This window comes from Malus sylvestris, chromosome 14 (genome assembly GCF_916048215.2).
Source record: "Malus sylvestris chromosome 14, drMalSylv7.2, whole genome shotgun sequence".
Taxonomy (NCBI): domain Eukaryota; kingdom Viridiplantae; phylum Streptophyta; class Magnoliopsida; order Rosales; family Rosaceae; genus Malus; species Malus sylvestris.
The window spans coordinates 2,203,863-2,222,133 of NC_062273.1; the positions used below are offsets into that span (position 1 = coordinate 2,203,863).

The 18,271-nt window shown below is 36.2% G+C and overlaps 1 protein-coding gene and 1 pseudogene across 1 annotated transcript; both read left to right on the forward strand.

Annotated features, from left to right (window-relative positions):
* Positions 1-4,497: 4,497 nt before the first annotated feature.
* LOC126600377 (F-box/LRR-repeat protein At3g58900-like) lies at positions 4,498-5,882 on the forward strand (annotated as a pseudogene).
* A 640-nt stretch (positions 5,883-6,522) lies between these two features.
* LOC126600800 (putative F-box/LRR-repeat protein At3g59170) lies at positions 6,523-9,763 on the forward strand. Its single transcript, XM_050267457.1, has 4 exons — positions 6,523-6,684; positions 7,356-8,416; positions 8,794-8,973; positions 9,357-9,763. The coding sequence occupies exons 2-4, from the start codon at positions 7,397-7,399 to the stop codon at positions 9,651-9,653; spliced, it is 1,497 nt and encodes a 498-aa protein (XP_050123414.1). The 5' UTR covers positions 6,523-6,684; positions 7,356-7,396; the 3' UTR covers positions 9,654-9,763.
* The last annotated feature ends 8,508 nt before the right edge of the window (positions 9,764-18,271 follow it).

Sequence of the window (18,271 nt, forward strand, 5' to 3'; positions counted from 1 at the left end):
TTTCAAAAATATCATATATAGCCAAGAATGAACTTCAAAAGACTTAAATGCCCTCATCTTGTATGAGCTCCTAGAATTTGTCTCTCCGTACCCAGTCATGCAGATGCAATTTTTTATATTCTTTCAATTTTTTTCATGTCCTTTTTCATATTTAGGGTTTTGATTATTTCCATATATCTCAATCCAATAAGTAGAAAAAAAAATGGAAAAAGAACATGTCTACCTCAAAAAAAATTGAATTAGACATATGGAAATAATCAAAACCTTGAAAATGAATTAGACAAGTTGATTGCTCAATCTCTTTTTCAACTTAAATGCCCTCATCTTGTAAGCCATCAACTTGTCTAATTCATTTATTAATTGACAACACCTAAAACTGTATATTCTTGCATAATAATCAATTGATATTTTTTGAAAATTTCATAGACCTTCAACCTCTGCATATTTTCAAAATAGAATTTTTCATGTCTTCTTTTGGATGGAAATCTCTATTATATGGTTCTATGGTATTATGCATACATAATATTAATTTGGGGAACACACACTTTTGCATCAATCTAATTGTTGTTTCAATTGCTCCCCATAAATTCTAATAAAGCAATTTCTATTACAATATACTTATAATGTGTTCTAGTTTCACAATGATGCAGTCGACATACATTCATGGTGTTCGGCTTGTTCGACCAAGCATGCAATATCCCCATGTGCCACTCCCCTCTTCTTGAACAACGATGAATAAAATTTAAAAGATTGTTCGCTTTTAGTTTTAGTTGTAATTAGGTTTTAATTTTGAGGGCAATTGGATATATTTAAGTAGAATTTTGGATACATTAGAAATTCTTTATAAAAACTGATATTTATGAATTTAAAGGCTAAATTTTGGTTATTAATGATAAAAACTCTTTGGAGTGTGTGAGGGTTTAATTGGAGTGAGTCTGAAAAACTTTTAAGTAGGTTAGGAACACGACTCAGTTCAATTTTTACGATGTCATGACCATGCGTCCACCCTTTAGAGAAATGAGGTGGAAACTAGGACCGACACATATGGTTGTCTCACCCCACTTTGAGTCTTTGACTGTAGAAAAAAGAAAAAGAATAACTAGCAAAAGAATTTTACTAATTAAAAAGCTAATAACACAACTTTCCCTTTTTAAAATTTAAAAAAAAAAAAAAGTATCTTCTCTCATTGTCATTTACCTTTTTACCTTTTATTTGTTTGGTTAATTGTCTTGGACGTATCAAACTCTTATATATCATAATCCTGACTCATTTTGTCACCTTATTCATTACTTAAGATTCTTGTTCTTCTCAGCTTTGCAACGTTCTTCTAACTAAACTTCTGACGTTTCCTGTATTTTGCATGTTCGAAATGAGGCGTTTGGTGTTGAATAATCCTTGAGGTAAGCACATATATCCCTATCAAATTAGTCCTAATTACTTGATTTCATGAATCTTGTTTACCAATTTATTTTTAGTAATATCGGAAGATTTGAAATTTCATTTAGGAGTGTTCAAAATTTGAATCAATTCACACAAACCCACAAATCAAATGCAATGCAATTCAGTCTTATCTATTTTTATTGGTTTCTATAGGTTTAAATCCCTACATTTGAAAACCGACATGATTAGATCAGATGATCGATTTCTTGTGAAGATCCAATCAAATCTTTCCTTGTTCTTTTTAGGAAATGTGTTTTTGCTCTTATAAGTCTTTTTTTATTTGTTTGTAAAAACCCTTATAAGTCTTTCAAATATTTTCTTAGTATAGCGATAGCAACCAGGGTTGATGAGTTAGATAGTTATTTGTTAAGAGAGGGGAAATCAGTGAGGATCGAACCTGCACTAGGGTACTTAGGAATGATTGTTTTTCCATCATTGCGGTAAAACTTCATCCGCAATCTTTGAAATTGAATAAACTTGAATTATTAAGTCTTTGTGTGATTATGGTATGTTTACTTAACATGAATGAAAAAAAGTAAAAAATCGGGGAACTTAAGAATATGGGAAGTAAGGAAAAGGGAAGTAAGAAACCTACGCTTATCAATGATGGTCTATGATTCTAGCATTTGTAGCCTATGCCCATGCTCGTGACATTTCGTTTTACCTTATTATCATTTTTGTTGATCTTTCTATCTTTGTGGATTTTAGTTTCGTCCCCCGCGTGTATTTATTTTTTTTTTATTTTGTTGTGCTATTATTATTAATAAAAAAAGGGTGGGGGAGGGACGAACATGGGGTTTCTAGGTGATGGTCCTTACCCCTAGGGGCGAAGCCAGGATTTCTCGGGGGGAGGGGCGAACTTAAAAGAATGCAAGGTTAAAGAAAAATGGCAACAACTAAATCTTTTTATATAGTAATGTCTTCCATAATTAATCAATACAAACAAATTACAATTGTTGCTGGCGATGTTTTATGTCATGAAAACGTCGCATAATAGGCTCATTATCAATAAAAACAAATACATCTTTCTCAATGTAAATAAGCATGCTATCACTCAACCATTGATCTTCCATTGTGCCCCCCCATAAAAGCAGTGTCTCACTAATCATTAGATATTAATATTTTCAGGGCCATGGAAGGCAAGCTTAAATCCAGTGCCCTAGTGTGGAATCAAAGAGAGAGTGTAAACATTGGTCATTATAACCTTTTCTGCACAACTCACAAATGAAGCTTTATTGAACAAACAAGCCAACATGATTTTTCGATATGCTTAAACTTTCAGTAGCAAAATCCCAAGAAAAGCAAGTGGAACTTAGATGCATAGTATGTGTCTTTCCACTACTTGTCACACCATAAGCAAAAATGGTACCTGCATTTTCAATACTCAAGCCGTAAGAAATGGAAAATTAACAAGAGAATTGTACGTAACTTAATTTATTTGTTTTCAACTAAAGCTAATAGAATTTCCACCACCATCGATGTTTCATTATATAAATTATACACATTCTTACAGAAACAATATCAACGTTTCTCATTAGGCATTAACGAATTCTCCATTGTAGTCTACAAGAGAAGTATGTCATACCATTGACACCTTCCATGGCAGCTTTGACAACAGGTTTAGCGGCAACTTCGTACACCTCTTGCGAATTGGCATGTTGTCCAAAAACTCTATTTGCCACAACAAAACCATCCCCAAATCCAATCAGTTTTCAAAACCCTGTAACTACGTTAAATGCAAATTAATTCCAACACATTTTCTTTTGCATTTTCCATAAACTAACCGAAATCGAAATTAACTCCACATCAAAATTTCCAAATTCAAAATAACAATATATACTAACTAATATATTACCAAATGCATAGGGTGTAGCTGGATTATACTCATTCCTCACAATCTTATCGCCGTCTGCGTACCAAGTGACCTCATCCCCTCTCTAAAGTGAGTCTGTGAGACTGTGAGAGTAAACGGCGGCTCGGCTGGAGTGAGCCTGTGAGATGGCTCCGTTCCGTTCCGTCCGTTGGCTGCTGGGTTTGGGGGGGGGGGAGAGCTTTGCTGCTCTCTGTGTGTAATTGGCCTTGAGAAAGGCTGAGAGAGAAGAGAGGCTGAATGGGGGACACGCGGTCCCCCCACCACCATATATATACTTTTTTTCTTTCAAACAAACGAAAGACGTCGTTTCGTTTAAGTTAAATTTTTTTGTTACCTGGATTTAAAACAAAACAGAATGGTTCATCTCTGCTGCTGTGTAGCAGAACCAGTTTGAAGGAACAAAGACAGGGAGCTGGGTTTTCCGGCGGGAGGGGAGAGGCTAAACCAGCGTTGGGGCTGTGTTTTCCGGAGAGGGGAGTGGCGGCCGCCACTCCTTGCCCTCACTTGGCTTCGCCACTGCTTACCCATTCGAGAAAAGATAAGTGTCTCACACACAACCATTGCCAAAAAGCTAACATCGCCTTATCTTTCTCCATTTCACTTAAAAAAGATTAGATAATCTATAGATGTTTAACCAACAAGAACAATGAGAGAAGAATCAGGAAACTTAGGATTTAGGAATATAGGAAGAAAGGAAAGGGAGTCGGATCAACTAGTTTCCCTATTTTTTAACATATGATATAATCTACACTAAGGGGTGAGGGAGTGGACAAAGCCTCAAAAGGAACTAGTCATAATAATGTGTTGGATTTTACCTTTGGCGAGAATTGAATTTAGGAGTTGGTTGGGTTCATTTTAGTTTAGTTTTTAGCCAAAATCTAACACTAAACTGAAATTACTATTGAGTTTGGTTCATTTTGATAAAAGGGAAAACCGAACAGTTTCAATTCAGTTTTTTTCGATTTTGTCCACTTCAGTTTCGGTTTTTCCAATATTTTTTTTTAAAATTAAAAGTTAGAGAGAAAATGAAGAGAAAAAAAATCTAAGGAATTAAGAATTGGGCTTGGATTGAAATCAGGCCAACAGCTAGCTAACTTCGAATTGGGCTTGAAAAATGAATACTCTACATAAATAAATATACAAAATATAAAACAACTAAAATTTTCTAAATGCTTGCAGGATCGATGCTGTTAATGTCATATATTTACGTAACTTTGTTTCATGTGTTGCTTCTTGTAGGTAAGGTTACTGTTACACAAACAATGGAGCCACAGTATCATGGAACTCATCACTAAGTCATTGGCAACTGCAAGTATACTAGTTCTCCAGCTCAAGGAGCTTTTAATACTAAGAGATTAATGGACAGATTCAGTAATCTTCAAGAGGAAATGGTTCATCATATTCTATCCTTCCTCACTCAAAGAGACCTCGCTCGAGTGGGCTGTGTGTCCAATAGACGTAGACAGTTTCAGCTGTCAACTCCATCATTGAATTTCGACGCAATGCCCTATGCTCATTTTACGTGGGGTAGGTTGAGGTTGTTGAATTATTTTGACAGGTTCTTGATCCAACGCGGGAATAATCATATACAGCGCTTTCGTGTTTATTGGGTCTTTACAGGCCACTTGGTAGGCAACTGTGATGATTATTTTCGAGTCATCACTTGGATCCATAATGCTGCAAGGTGTAACGTTGAAGTGCTTGATCTTGACTTCCATATCCATGATGATAGGATAATAGCAGTAGAATTGCCAATCTGCTTCTTTCGTTGCCAATCTTTGAAGTCACTAATGGTGGACTTGAAGTTTAGCATTCTTAAAACCCCATCCCTGGCTTGTTCCACCACTCTCCGAAGCTTGAAGTTGAAAAATCTTACGATCAACGAGGAATTTTGTTAATGGATCTCATGTTCCTGTAAATGCCTCAAGGAATTATGGCTTGAACTTGTTCATGGGTCACAAATTATCACCATCAAAAGCTCGTCTTTGGAATCGTTGCATTTTTCATCCTGCTATTTTTACTATGGTTCTCAATATGTTGGCTGTGACATCTTATATCTTAGCCTCTCAGGTGAAAAGCTCGAAGACATACATTTGGAGTGGAAGGCTGTGTCCAGCAACCATTTGATAATATAGACGCTCCAAAACTTTCCGACCCTTGCTTCTTAGGATAGTGGAAGTTACCATGGTAAGTGAAACCACGTTTACTCACATTTACTTTTACCTCTCTCCCTCTCTCTCTCTCTCTAAGAAATTCTCATTTGGTTTGCATGCATGTTAACTTTCTTCAGGCAAGCGGGTTTAGTAGGAGATTCTGGAAATCCCAAAACCTGGCTTGTATTAATCAGCTTGAAGAGGTAACAATTGAGCTTCCTTATGGAGGCAATGAATTGGAGTTTGCAAGGTATACCTTTGAGGAAGCCAAGAATTTGAAGAAAATGGTCATACTTTATTTACCCAATCAATCAACTCTTATGAGGACGGTAAATGAAAGGGAGATGAATTCTGCAACAGTTGTCTTTAAGGAAAGGCAGGGAATGCCTGAACTCCGCCGTTTGGTTCTGCGTTAGCTGGGTTGAGTAAAGTGACCGGTAGAGATGCTTGGTTTAAATCTCATTTCACAAGGATTTATTTATGAGTTAATGTTGAAACCTAAGCCTTGATGTTGATATGTTGTATGACATTTTCTGTTCGTTGAAATTACTCAACTCTTGATAGATATTGGTCTTTGGGCTTCAACCCTCCTTGTCACTTAATAAAAAGAGTTTTCATTGGCCTTTGATAAGACTACAGTTCAAACCCAATACTTTGGAACCGAAGAAGAGCACCAAAAGAATTGCAATACCCAATTAGATAATGACAAGCGGATAGTTTAGGAAATTTTCTTTTAACCGAGCTTTTGATGTTCGTTTTTTATCTATACTACGTATTAATAGAACACAATTCGTTAGTAAAAACCAATGAAAATATCATTATAATAAAAGAAAGAAAATATCATAAACAAAACGTCATGTATATTAAGTAATTTCGTACAAAAATTTACTTTTTTTTTCTTTCTTCACTCATATGTCATCAAAGCATGCTTCTTACTTTAAAAAATTATTTAAAATACTTTAAAATTCTAATTTGACTATACTTTTCAAGTCTTTTAAAATTCTAATTTTAAAGTCTATTAATAAATTCTATCAAATTCTAATTTTATTTAAAATGTAAAGTGTATTCAACAATACCCGAACATTTTAAGGTTTTACTGTTTCTTTTACTTTTGAGCAAAACACCAAAATCAGATCGACTGGCGGGCCGCTGAGAGAGACGCCATTCTCCGCCGTCTGGAAACCACCCTCCGCCGTCTGGACGTCACCGGATGTGTAGGTACGAATTGATTTCCGATCCTTCAACCCCCAAAATTGCATGCCATTTTTTATTCCATTTCTCCGTTTTCGCTTTCGAAATTCTTCAGCTTTACTCATCCGAAGCTATTAAGTACTTCGATCAGGTTTTTTATTCTTTTATTGTCTTTTTTTTTTTAACAAATTTTTGTTGGTAATTGTTAATATTGGGAGATTTTGAATTCGAATGGGAAAAGATGCAATCTTTTGCTGAGAATTTTCTGGGTTCGTTAACCTACAGCAAACCCATGAGGGTTAGTTGCAGATAATTCAATTTTCATAAAATATATGTATATATAAAGTTTAACTCTTTGATATTGAATGTAACAGATGGTATGTCGGTCGTTTCCTAATGTATTGCAGTTTAGTTGTCGTAGCGGGTCTCATATTTACCACTCAAAGATACAATTTGAAAATTGATAAAATTATGTTCATGTTAGAAATAAATGTAGAGTTTAAATTAGCAGACGGAGTGGCAAAAAGAAATGATGCCTATGCACCTTGGTGCGAGTTTGATTCCCACTTATCCTCTCCCCTAACAACTAACTATTTAACCCACTAACGCTATCGTTCGTAAAATACAATGGTCTTAGTTTTGTACTGTTGATGTCGTATATTTACGTAGTTGTATTCTCATGTTCTTAATCCTTGCAGGTCTAAGTTATTATTAGAAAAGCGAAAGGAAAACAAGTATCATGGAACATAAGAGTAAGTTATTGGCAACTACAAGTTCAGAGGCTCAAGGAGCTTGTCCTGAGCGCACGAACGATAGATTTAGTAGTATGCCAGATGAAGTTGCACATCGAATTCTTTCATTACTCTCTATATTGGATCTCATTCGGTTTGGCACTGTATCCAAAAGATGTAGGGAACTTCATTTGTCAACACCCTCTTTGAACTTTGATGAATTTAACAACTGGAATAAATCATCTTACAGTAAGCAATTTAAGCTGTTGAATTCTTTGGATAGGTTCTTGGTTCTTCGTAGGGACAGTAAATTACAACAGTTTCGTATTCGTTGGAGTCTTGCTTATGGAAAAGGTGCAAGTCTATATAACGAGCTTTACCGAGTGGTCACATGGATTCATATGGCAGTAAGGTGCAATGTTGAAGTACTTGATCTTGAGTTGGGGATACCTGAGACGACTGAACTAGAGTTACCATCTTGCATCTTTCTTTGTGGATCTTTGAGGTCTTTATCGGTGCACTGCAATAAAATTCTTACAGTGCCCTCCTCGGTTCACTCCACCAATCTCCAATACTTAAGGTTGACAAATGTTACAATAGATGAGGGGTTTTGCAAATGGATCTCGTGTTCTTGCAAATCGATTAAGGAATTACACCTTGAACATGTCCGAGTAGAAAATATCACCATTGAAAGCTCGTCCTTGGAATCATTTAGTTTTGTGTTTTCCTCTCACAGTGACCTCTGTCATCTTAGTATCTCATGTGAGAAACTCGAAGCTATGCGTATAAACTGGAGATTTGATTCGCCTAGCAGCAGATCCTTCAAAGTTTTTGCTCCAAATCTTAAGTATTTGAAATGGACTGGGAGTTTGTTGAATAACCAAAATATTGGGAATTTTATGTGCTTAGAAACGGCTGAAATTTTTCTGAACCATGAGGCAGATAACAATGACTTTGGCAATGTACTTGAGCTTCTTTGCAGTATCCGCAGGGTTAAAGTCCTTCTTCTAAGCGGAGAGACAGCCAAGGTAAAACTTTAGAGAGATTCTTTTTTAGCTAAAACATGATGGTTTGCACTATGAATTTGTGTAGATTATGTCATTTTTGGATCTTTGAAAGGATGTTGCAAGGAATGTATCTTCACTATGATTCTATACCATGGAAATAGTAGGGATGTTTAGTTTATGTTTCTGAAACTTAGAAACCAAAACCAAGTGTGGCATAGTGGAATGAAAAATTATACTGGTGTGGAAAGTTTTATTTTTGAAATCAATGCATGAATTCTGGAAATGGGTCGCCCTTGGCTCAAGCCGCTCAACTTTGTTTGTCTTTTTTACTTATAGTGTTCTGGATGCTCTGCATTTTCTATTTCAAGACTCTGCCTCTCATGTTTATAATATTGCAGGTTCTGTTGAGGGAAGGTTCTATGCCTGCACTGTTTGATGATATATCTTACCTGGGTGTGCATATTGAGAGCTTGGTTGATGACATGGTCCCAACAATGGTCTCTCTTCTGAGAGGAATGCCCAATTTGAAAACTTTGTATGTAAAGTGTGACCCATCCTTTCTCATCCAGAAACCTAAAGTAAGTTATACTCTCTCTCTCTCTCTCTCTCTCTCTCTCTCTCTCTCTCTCTCTCATACACACACGAATACAACGTAGTTTACTATGTGATGTGTCCCAGCAATGGTAACTAAAATTAGTTGTTCCAAGGGTTTAGGATATTGGTCCATCGCAAAAATATTGATCTTGGTCTCTTCTAAGATTGTTTTTGTGATCTAAGTAATGTTATCTTTAGAGCTTCAATTATTGTTTCCAGAGCGATGTATAACCCTAATCATATGTAGGTAGTGCAGTTCAAGAGGAATGTCAAGTTATTTACTCAATATCTTTGTCACGCCTCATCTCGGGTTGGGGATGTAACAATCTATAATAAATTTTAATTTATTTGCTCGTTTCCGGTACAGGCATGTGGATTTAATAGGGAATTCTGGAAATCTCAAAACTTGGCTTTTATTGATCATCTTAAGGAGGCAACAATAGAGCTTTCTAGCGGGAACAATGGAATGGAGTTAGTGAGGTATATGCTCGAGGATGCTAAGAATTTGAAGGAAATGGTCATACTTCATTCGCCCGAGCATTCGACTCTTTTTCAGGTGGTAAATGAAAGTAAGCGGAAATCTGCTGCCAGAGTTGTCTTTCAGGAATACAAAGCAAATGAAAAGAGGGAATTAGGCAGGTTTAATATTTATGTAAAGAAATAATGTGTTGTGACTTCAAAACCATAGTCCGGATGTTGATGGATGCAGTTTGGTTGTAGTCTTACTGTGTTGTGCTTGTTAAGCTTAATAAGTACCAAGGTTTTTCGTTACTATTCCATGTATGTTATTGTATAATATTGCGATTATCTTTTACTAGGTTAACAATAGTTTTTTGGTTTCAACGGAGACCTATCGGTCGGCGATTAGGGGCGGAAACTCTCATACAGGCGATTGAGGAGAGAAAACGCTTGGCCTTTTGTTTTGGGATCTGTTGAAGGATCGATATTACACGAAACATATCTTGGCTATGGGATTATAACATGCCGATAACCGGAATAGCTAATTTGGTATTCTTAAAGTACAAAGTTGGTAATGCCCGTGTGCAGGGTAGGGTGGAGGGTAGATGGGCGGAGGATAGGGACGAACTTCGCGTATATGACAAATGAATTTCGAAGCATGATATGGGCTTGAATATATGAATAATTGATGATTATGCATGCTTCTTGGAAGGGTTTTAGGGTGGTCGTACTTTTTAAAGAATCGGCCTTTATAATATTGCAGGCTCTGTTCAAGGAAGTTTCCATGCCTGCGCCGGTCGATAACATTTCTTACTTGGGGTTTGCGCGTAACAAGCTTGAGTGATGGCCTAGTCTCAGTCAATGGCGGAGTCAAGAATTATTCGGTGGGTGAGCTAAGTTCAAATTATTTTTACAAAATCAAATGCTTAATTTTTTTTTTGTTCACTACATAAAGTTATGTAATAAACCTGAAACTCTATAGTTTTTATTCTAGACTTCTAGTCTTTAAAATTTCAAATGAATAAAGTAAAACAAGTATAGAAGTTTTAAGTTATTACTATTAAATTTAGTATTGGTTAAATTAATTTTATTTTATACTTACTAACACTAACAGCTCTTAGAATTAGGGCTGGTTTGGTATTGCTGTGCTTTGAAAAAAAGCTGCTGTGAGAATAAGCGGCTCTGCTGTGAGAATAAGCGGCTGTGAAATAAAGCCAGTAGAGTGTTTGGTAAACTTTTTTGGGAAAGTGCTTTTGGAAAAAAAAAAAGCAGGATGATAGTGTGTCTTTTCATTAAAGGAGCACTGTAGCTCCGTGTGCTTTGAAAAAACAGGTTTTTTTTTAAAGCAGCAAATAGCAGCTTCAGCTTTTCCTTTGATTTTCAGCTTATTCTAACAGCAGCTTCCAAAATAAACCCTTTTTTTTCAGTTTACCAAACACAAAAATGACCCTCAGTTTTTTTTCACAGTGGTTTTTTTTAAAATCACCTCAATCCCAAACGGGGCCTTAGACTTTTCATTTGATAGATGGGCTGCAACAATTAAAAATCATGAAATAGCCCAAATGATTAGTATTTTTTAAGCCTAAAGAACTAAAACTTTCCCTATGCTATAGTCCACCGGAGTCTTGTACTTGGTTCCGTCGGTGGTCCCAGCATTGGTATCACTTCTGACGGATCCTTTTTTTTGGGATCCGTGATCGTAGCTGTTCATCGTATATCGTGCGGTTAATTTTCGTTAGGTATTATTTATATTTAATTTTAAATTTTAAATTTTAAATAATTCCTGACCTCACGATGAATAATCACGATCACAGAATTTTCAAGATCCCTAGAAAATGGATCTGGGCGATGATACGTTTCTTTCTAATTTGAATGTATACATTGCACAGTCTACCCACCTCACTCTCACATAAACCTAAAGTTAAAAGTTGAAGTTGGTTCTCTCTCTCTTTCTCTCTCACACACGCACGTGCGCACACACCAAAACAAATGTAGACTGGTACAGTTCAGGGGACTAGCACTTTCTTGCTTTATAGCTTATATTCGTATTACTATTTTTCCGGTATTTTTGGAATGTTTTTTGTTCTGATGTTTTGGTTTTTGTGTTTTCAGACACGCGGATGTAATAGGAAATTCTGGAAATTCCAAAATTTGAATTTTACTGTTCAACCAAAGGAGGTAACAATAGAAAAGAGATTCTCTCCGGATCTCTTCCACCAAGGTCACCGGATCAAGTGATCTGTACCTTTGAAATTTCATCTAACGGTAAAAAATTATTATAGCTTTTAAGGGATCAAAACAGGTGGGTTGTTGATAAAAATTTAAAGGTTCGGATCACTTAATTCGGTGACCTTATTGGAAGAGATTTGGATAGGATATATTTCCGTAACAATAGAGCTTTCCAATGGGTTTAACGCCATGGAGTTAGCAAGGTATATTCTTGAGCAAGCTCATCGTTTGGAGAAAACGTTTATATTTTATATGATTGAGAATGAATCCTACATTGATGAGATGATGGACCTTGCATGGACTTATAATTAAGTTAGGCTGCTCCCTATATTGCTTATTGGTTTTATGGTGGAACCTCAACGTTCTTCATGGTATCAGAGTAGGTTGTTCTATGTGTGAAGCTCAACAACCACATGCGCTCCACGTCACCCGAGTTGTGTTGTTCACATGTTAGGCTTGAAAATTCGTTACACATGAGGGGCATGTTAAGAATGAATCTCACATTGATGAGATGATGGACGTCACCCAAATTGCGTTGCCCATGTTGATAAGCTCGTATTTATATATATATTACATCAAATTCACTTGTCTTTTCTTAGTTAGTTCCTTATATTTTTGAGCTATTTACTTTGTTTTTGTGTTTTGTGGGATTTGTCAAGCAAATAAAAGAAAAATAGCACAAGTAGGATTTTTAGTAACAAATTCGTCAAAACTGCCTGTGCAGATCAGCTGACTTTGGAAGCAAGTTGCGAACAACTCAAAATGAATTAGAGAATGAGCCTTATATTCTTGGAAACCTACGGATGTCTATTTTCTGGAGCATTTCGCAGATTATTAATATCATTTTTCTAAAACAAGTTATGGCCGTTTTAACATTGAAAGGTTACCAAGAGGCTGAGCAGTTTGTAACTGCAATGAAAACACCAACAGCCAAAACTAATGCAGCCAAGAACAAGTCAGCTGACACTTCTTCAAATATAAAAGGGAATGAAATTAAAGATGAGGATTAAGAGGGAATAATTGGCATAAAGGCTACCTAAAGTGTTACAATTGTTTTACCACATTTCCTCTCACTTATTGTCATCACTAAATGGCTATTAGTAGGTGAGTTAAGGAGAAGAAAATGATGCAGCAAGAATGGGTTTAAAAGTAGCATTGGGGAAGGAAGGAAGGGAGGAGGAGGCCTCGGTCGATTTCTTTCGGTTCTATCTTCTCAAACTCATGTCTATCTTTTGTTTTAACTTAAGGATTGTGCGTAACTAAATTTTTAGTAGTTAGGGGCTGTTTTGAAGCCCCGAATATGATTGCAATTTTATTATGACATTTTGTTGAATTACTTTTATGAATGGATGAAAATTGGTTCACTATTTGTCTCATTGATGAATTTTTTATTTGTTTTCTATGGATGCATACGTAGTAAGCATATCTAGGATTCTAATGCTATGAATATGTGTGTGCCTGCCCTTGTCGAATGAGGACCTACATATATTCTAGAGTAGTACTTGTTAATTGCGATTAACATGTGAACCAATTTCTAGGATAAGTAAGACAACGCCAGTACTTACGATGCCTTGTGATGACTCAAACTCTTTTCGTTCTTAATGATTTCTATTTGTTAAATCTATGAACACGTCATTCTAGATTGCATGCTAGGGACTAAGTTAAGTTGAAAACGTCATTCTCTTAACATACTACGTAAGAAAGAGTAATAGGTTGAGTTCTAACATTGAGCCAACTTGAGCATCTTCATCCGGAAATAAAAGGAATTTGAATGAAACATAACATGTTTGCATGATTATTTGGTGGTGGATAGCAATACCCCTAACTCGTTTTTCTTAATTTGTGAGCTACTTAATATCTGTTTCTGTCCTGTTTTTGTTCGATTTAATTTAAATAGAAAATCAACTCTAAAAATCCCAAAAATTTGTAGAAGTGTAGCTCTGTGTGCTAGTGTTTGCTTATAAAATTTCGTAGACTTTAGATTAGTGTAAGTCAGTCTAATAATTATTTTTCGGTGGCTGGTCAGTAGGGACAACAACCGGTTTTTTTGACATTTTAAGTAGTTAGATAAAACAATCTTCTGCGGGAAAGACCCTTATTTTCATATGCTACAATTGACAAATCTTAGCTTTAATAAGGAAAATCAATAGGACATTTGTGTGCTACTTTGTGGTGTGCTTTTAATCCTATCACATGTGTCAAGCTTGAAAATTCTCTCCACATGAGGGGGTGTGTTGAGAATGAATTCCACATTGATGAGAGGAATGACCTTGCATGAACTTATAAGTAAGTTGAACTATTCCCCATATTACTAATTGGTTTGATTGTGAAACCTCGATTTTTTTCACTATTCGCCCCTCTGGTCATGTCATAAAAAGATCAAAGCAAGAAAGTCTCCGCTACCAAAATTGCCTCACACTTAATGTGCAAAATATTCAAATTAGACATTCCTTCAAGAAGAGAGGTCACTCTGGAGAATAAGTTATTACTCAAGCTTGTAGTATGTGTAAGTAACAAAGGTAATGAAATAGTTTCCGCGATGAACTTTGCACCCTCCTAAATAATTGAGCCTGCAATATTAAAAACAGTAATGAAGTTGAAACTTGTTAAGAGTATCAATTTTATATTAGGGAAATGAGAGACTTTAGATGTGCTTATACGTAATTGGGATACTCCCCATATTGACAATTAGTTTTATGGTGAAACTTCGACTTTCTTCATTGTATAGAGCATATTGCGCCTCATGTGAAGCTCAACAACAGCATGTAAGGAGGCGTGTTTAAAGTGAATCCTACATCCTAGAAAAGTGGGGCCTTACTTGTGCTTATAAGTAAATTGACTACTCCCAACTTTTTTCATAACCTAAGAGCTACATTCTTGCGTTTGGTACACTTACAAATTTGATATCGAGTCGAAATTGATTTATCAAAACATAAATTGTGGTTTGACCCCCTGGACTCTTACTCCATTTGAAATTGACCTCCTGAACTATTTGTTTTGGTAAATTAACCCCTTGAAATATTTGACATAAGCTAATTAACCCTTTGTCATTAGATTCCGTGTATTATTCTGTCGAATTCAAGGGAAAAGTAGTCTTTTTATCATCAATCCTTACATGTCACTTATAACCACCAATAAAATTATGACATGTGGACTTAATAATGTGTAATGATAATATGAAATGGTCCTTATGTAAACATTTCGTTACTTTATGTTTCTTATTATGCTATAAGTTTTTGAATTATTCCGTGTCCACGTGTCATTATTTTATTGATAGTTATAATTGACAAGTAAGAATTGATGATGAAAAGACTAATTTGTCCTTGAATTTAACGGAATAATGGACGGAATCTGCTGCAATGGGTTAAGTGGCTGATTTTAAATAGTTCAGGGAGCTAATTTACCAAAAAAATAATTCAAGGGTCAATTTCAACTAGAGTGATAGTTTAGGAGGTTAAACTGCAATTTATCCTTTTATCAAATTATGCACATAGCAGTTGAGAAAAAGGGTGTGCAGTCTAGTCCTAGAAACCAAGTCAGGAATAGCTCTTGTTGTTGAATGCTGTCTTTTATTGGACAAAGGCTTAACTGTTAACAGGGAAGACATGTTTAATTAGGCCTCATTTGGCAGCTCGGACTGTACTGACTATTTATGTCGGATAGGATAAATAGCCACCGGATAGTACTGACTAAATTAGTCGGACGTTTGGTGCAGTATCGGATTAATGACCGTATTATTTATACTGTGTTTGGTTTTATACCGGATAGGCTAAATCAAACTTAAAATTAAATTAAACTTATAAAAATAAAAATAAAATCTGAAACCATCCATTCTTCTTCTCTGTTCTCTCCGTCGGACCCTTCAAACGCCCTCCCTCTCTCTCCCTTCTTCTTCCCCGCCTGCCTGCACATTTGGTGAGCAACCATGAGTCATCAGATCCACATCAACCCAAATCAAGATGCAACAAACGAAACAAACTAACGATTTGTTGACAAGGTTACCTCCTGCACTGCAGCATCGCAAGTGGAATGGACTGGCGGCGGTTTGACAGAGAGAATGAGAGTAGTTTGTTGGCGTTTTGAGAAGAGAGGTTTCCCAGACACCATGCCGGGCAAGAGAGTGCATGCTTCTTTGCAAGACCCAGTTGCAGGGGAGGACAACGACGTCAACGGGGAGGACGACGATGGCGACGGGGAGGACGACGATGGTGAGAGAAGGTGACGAGGGGGGGGGAGGACAACGACGCCTAGAGAGAGAGACAGAGAGAGAGAGAGAGAGAGAGGGGGCCGAGAGAAGGCGAGAGAAAGAAAGGGCCGACTAATAATCCCGGCCTTTTGGTTGGTTTTATTAGTCCGATGTATACCGTACTAAATAAGCACACCGGTTAATTTAATCCGGTGCTTATTTAGTACGAGTAAACGCCAAACACCCGCGTCCGTATAATTAGTCCTATCCGATCCTCTATCCGATCTGCCAAACAGGGCCTTAGGTGTTTATTTTTGTGCCTTTTGGTGGGATTGGATCCTCTCCGGATCCGAATGGAAGGATCCGGAAGATCCTTTAATCCTATTCATTCAAAATAAAATTGAACGGTCAGAAAACATCTAGGCAGCCTTGACGCCATTCCAATTGAGAAGCAATAGCTATGGCAGAGACGGCCATGGAATTCTCTGCACCGAGATGCAACGTCGATGGTGTTGATGGCAAGAGGCTTGAGAGGGTCGCCGATGTGGAGAAGGCAACGGTGTCGACGAGATCGTAGTTGGGATTAGGGATGAGCAAATACCCATTGGTTATGGGTAACCGCGGTTATCCGCCCATTTAAATTAAACGGTTACGGTTATGAGTAACCGTTTAGATAAATAAACGGTTATGGGTATAACCGTTTACCCGCGAAATTTAAATGGGCGGTTATGAGTATTAACCATGGTTATAAACGGGTAACCGTTTACCCATTTATTTTATATATGTAAAACTAACACAAACCATGTTCTCGATCTAATAATACTTAGCACCCAATAAATTAGCAAGGAATTCATCGGTCATTCTCTCAATAACACTACTACAGGAATGATGATTCTCATCATCAAGGAATTGGTCAAATTAATTTAAATTCCTTGCGGGTAACCGTGAAATTGACATAAATGCTTTGATAGAAATGTCTTCTAAACAATTTTTGTAACCCAATAATACTTAGCAAATATTATATTTACCTTCATTGGTAACAATTAAAAATATCGTCCGTAAACTATTATTTCAATTATTGGAATGGTATAAGGACTTAAAAAATTAAAATATGGAAATGTATGATGAATGTACTTATAACGGTGTTTAATTGTCAAAAAAAAATTTATGACAATTTTTTTTTAATTTTCAAGTTGTTAAAAAACATGTAGACGGGTGAAAAAAAGGTAATGGTAAAAAAAAAAGATAAACGGGTTAAAAAGGATAAATGGGTAAACGGGTATTAAACGGTTACGGTTAAATGTGTATGCGGTTATGGGTATGGTTAACCGTTTATAAACGGTTATGGGTATGAGTATAACCGTTTAGGCAATTACCCAACGGGTAAATGGTTATGCGGGTATGAGTATAAACGGTTATGGGTAAATTAACCGCGGTTACCCGCCCGCATAACCATTGCCCATCCCTAGTTGGGATCGATGACTTTGCGGTCCTATTTTGGAAGCAAGGTTGCGTACGTGGCTTTGTGGCCCTATTCGAGGAAGGGGAAGAAGCTGCGATGGCTCTGCTAGAGGCAAACCTTGCCAGCAATCTTTGGGATTCGGAGGATCCGGCGAGGATCATTTTCCCCTTTCGGTGACTAGTCACAAAAAGAATTTGAATCCTGAAATTCAACTGTTATTGATGTTAAAAAAAGAGAATTGTTATTAGCACTCTTAAAATCTCATTTGGTATTCTAAAATTTTTTATAATTAGAAAGAAAAAATATATTTATAAGGAATGTACAATGAGATTTTTGAAGTGCTAATAACAGTTTTCTAATAACAGTTTTCTAAAGAAAAAGTCGTTATGTGTAAAAAGCAGAAGGAAAATTTGTATGGAGATTAGTGTAACTGTGCAAGATGACATTTTGAAATGCAAGTAAAAATATTAATAAAGTTGCCTTGATTTTTAACCAAAATAAAAATAATAATTTGTTGAAAAAAGAGTATTTTACATTTATTAAAGAAAGGTTGGCTTTGTTCAAAGTGATTTTTTATTTTTTTTAAGAAAATAAAAAGTCATGAAAGTGGTGGCATCACTGCCGTGCTTGCCAACATCTACAATCCTTCTACTAAAAATAAAAAAACGAGGCAAAAGAAAATGTGTTTAGCATTTCTATTTGGTGTAAGAACTCTCTTCTTATTCATTTGTTCATTTGGATCAACTCACAAGAACCCAAAATGTTTTGTTGTTCGCTCGAAATTGGACTACGTCGATGTTTGATGTTGTTTTTGTTTGTGGGTTACATTTATATAGAGTTTAGAGAGTATATAATGTCACGCCCCAGACCTAGGATCAGTAAAAAAAGTAACCGTGTGCCCAGTGCGCAAATAAAAAAAATAACGAAAATAAAACTTGTCTTATAT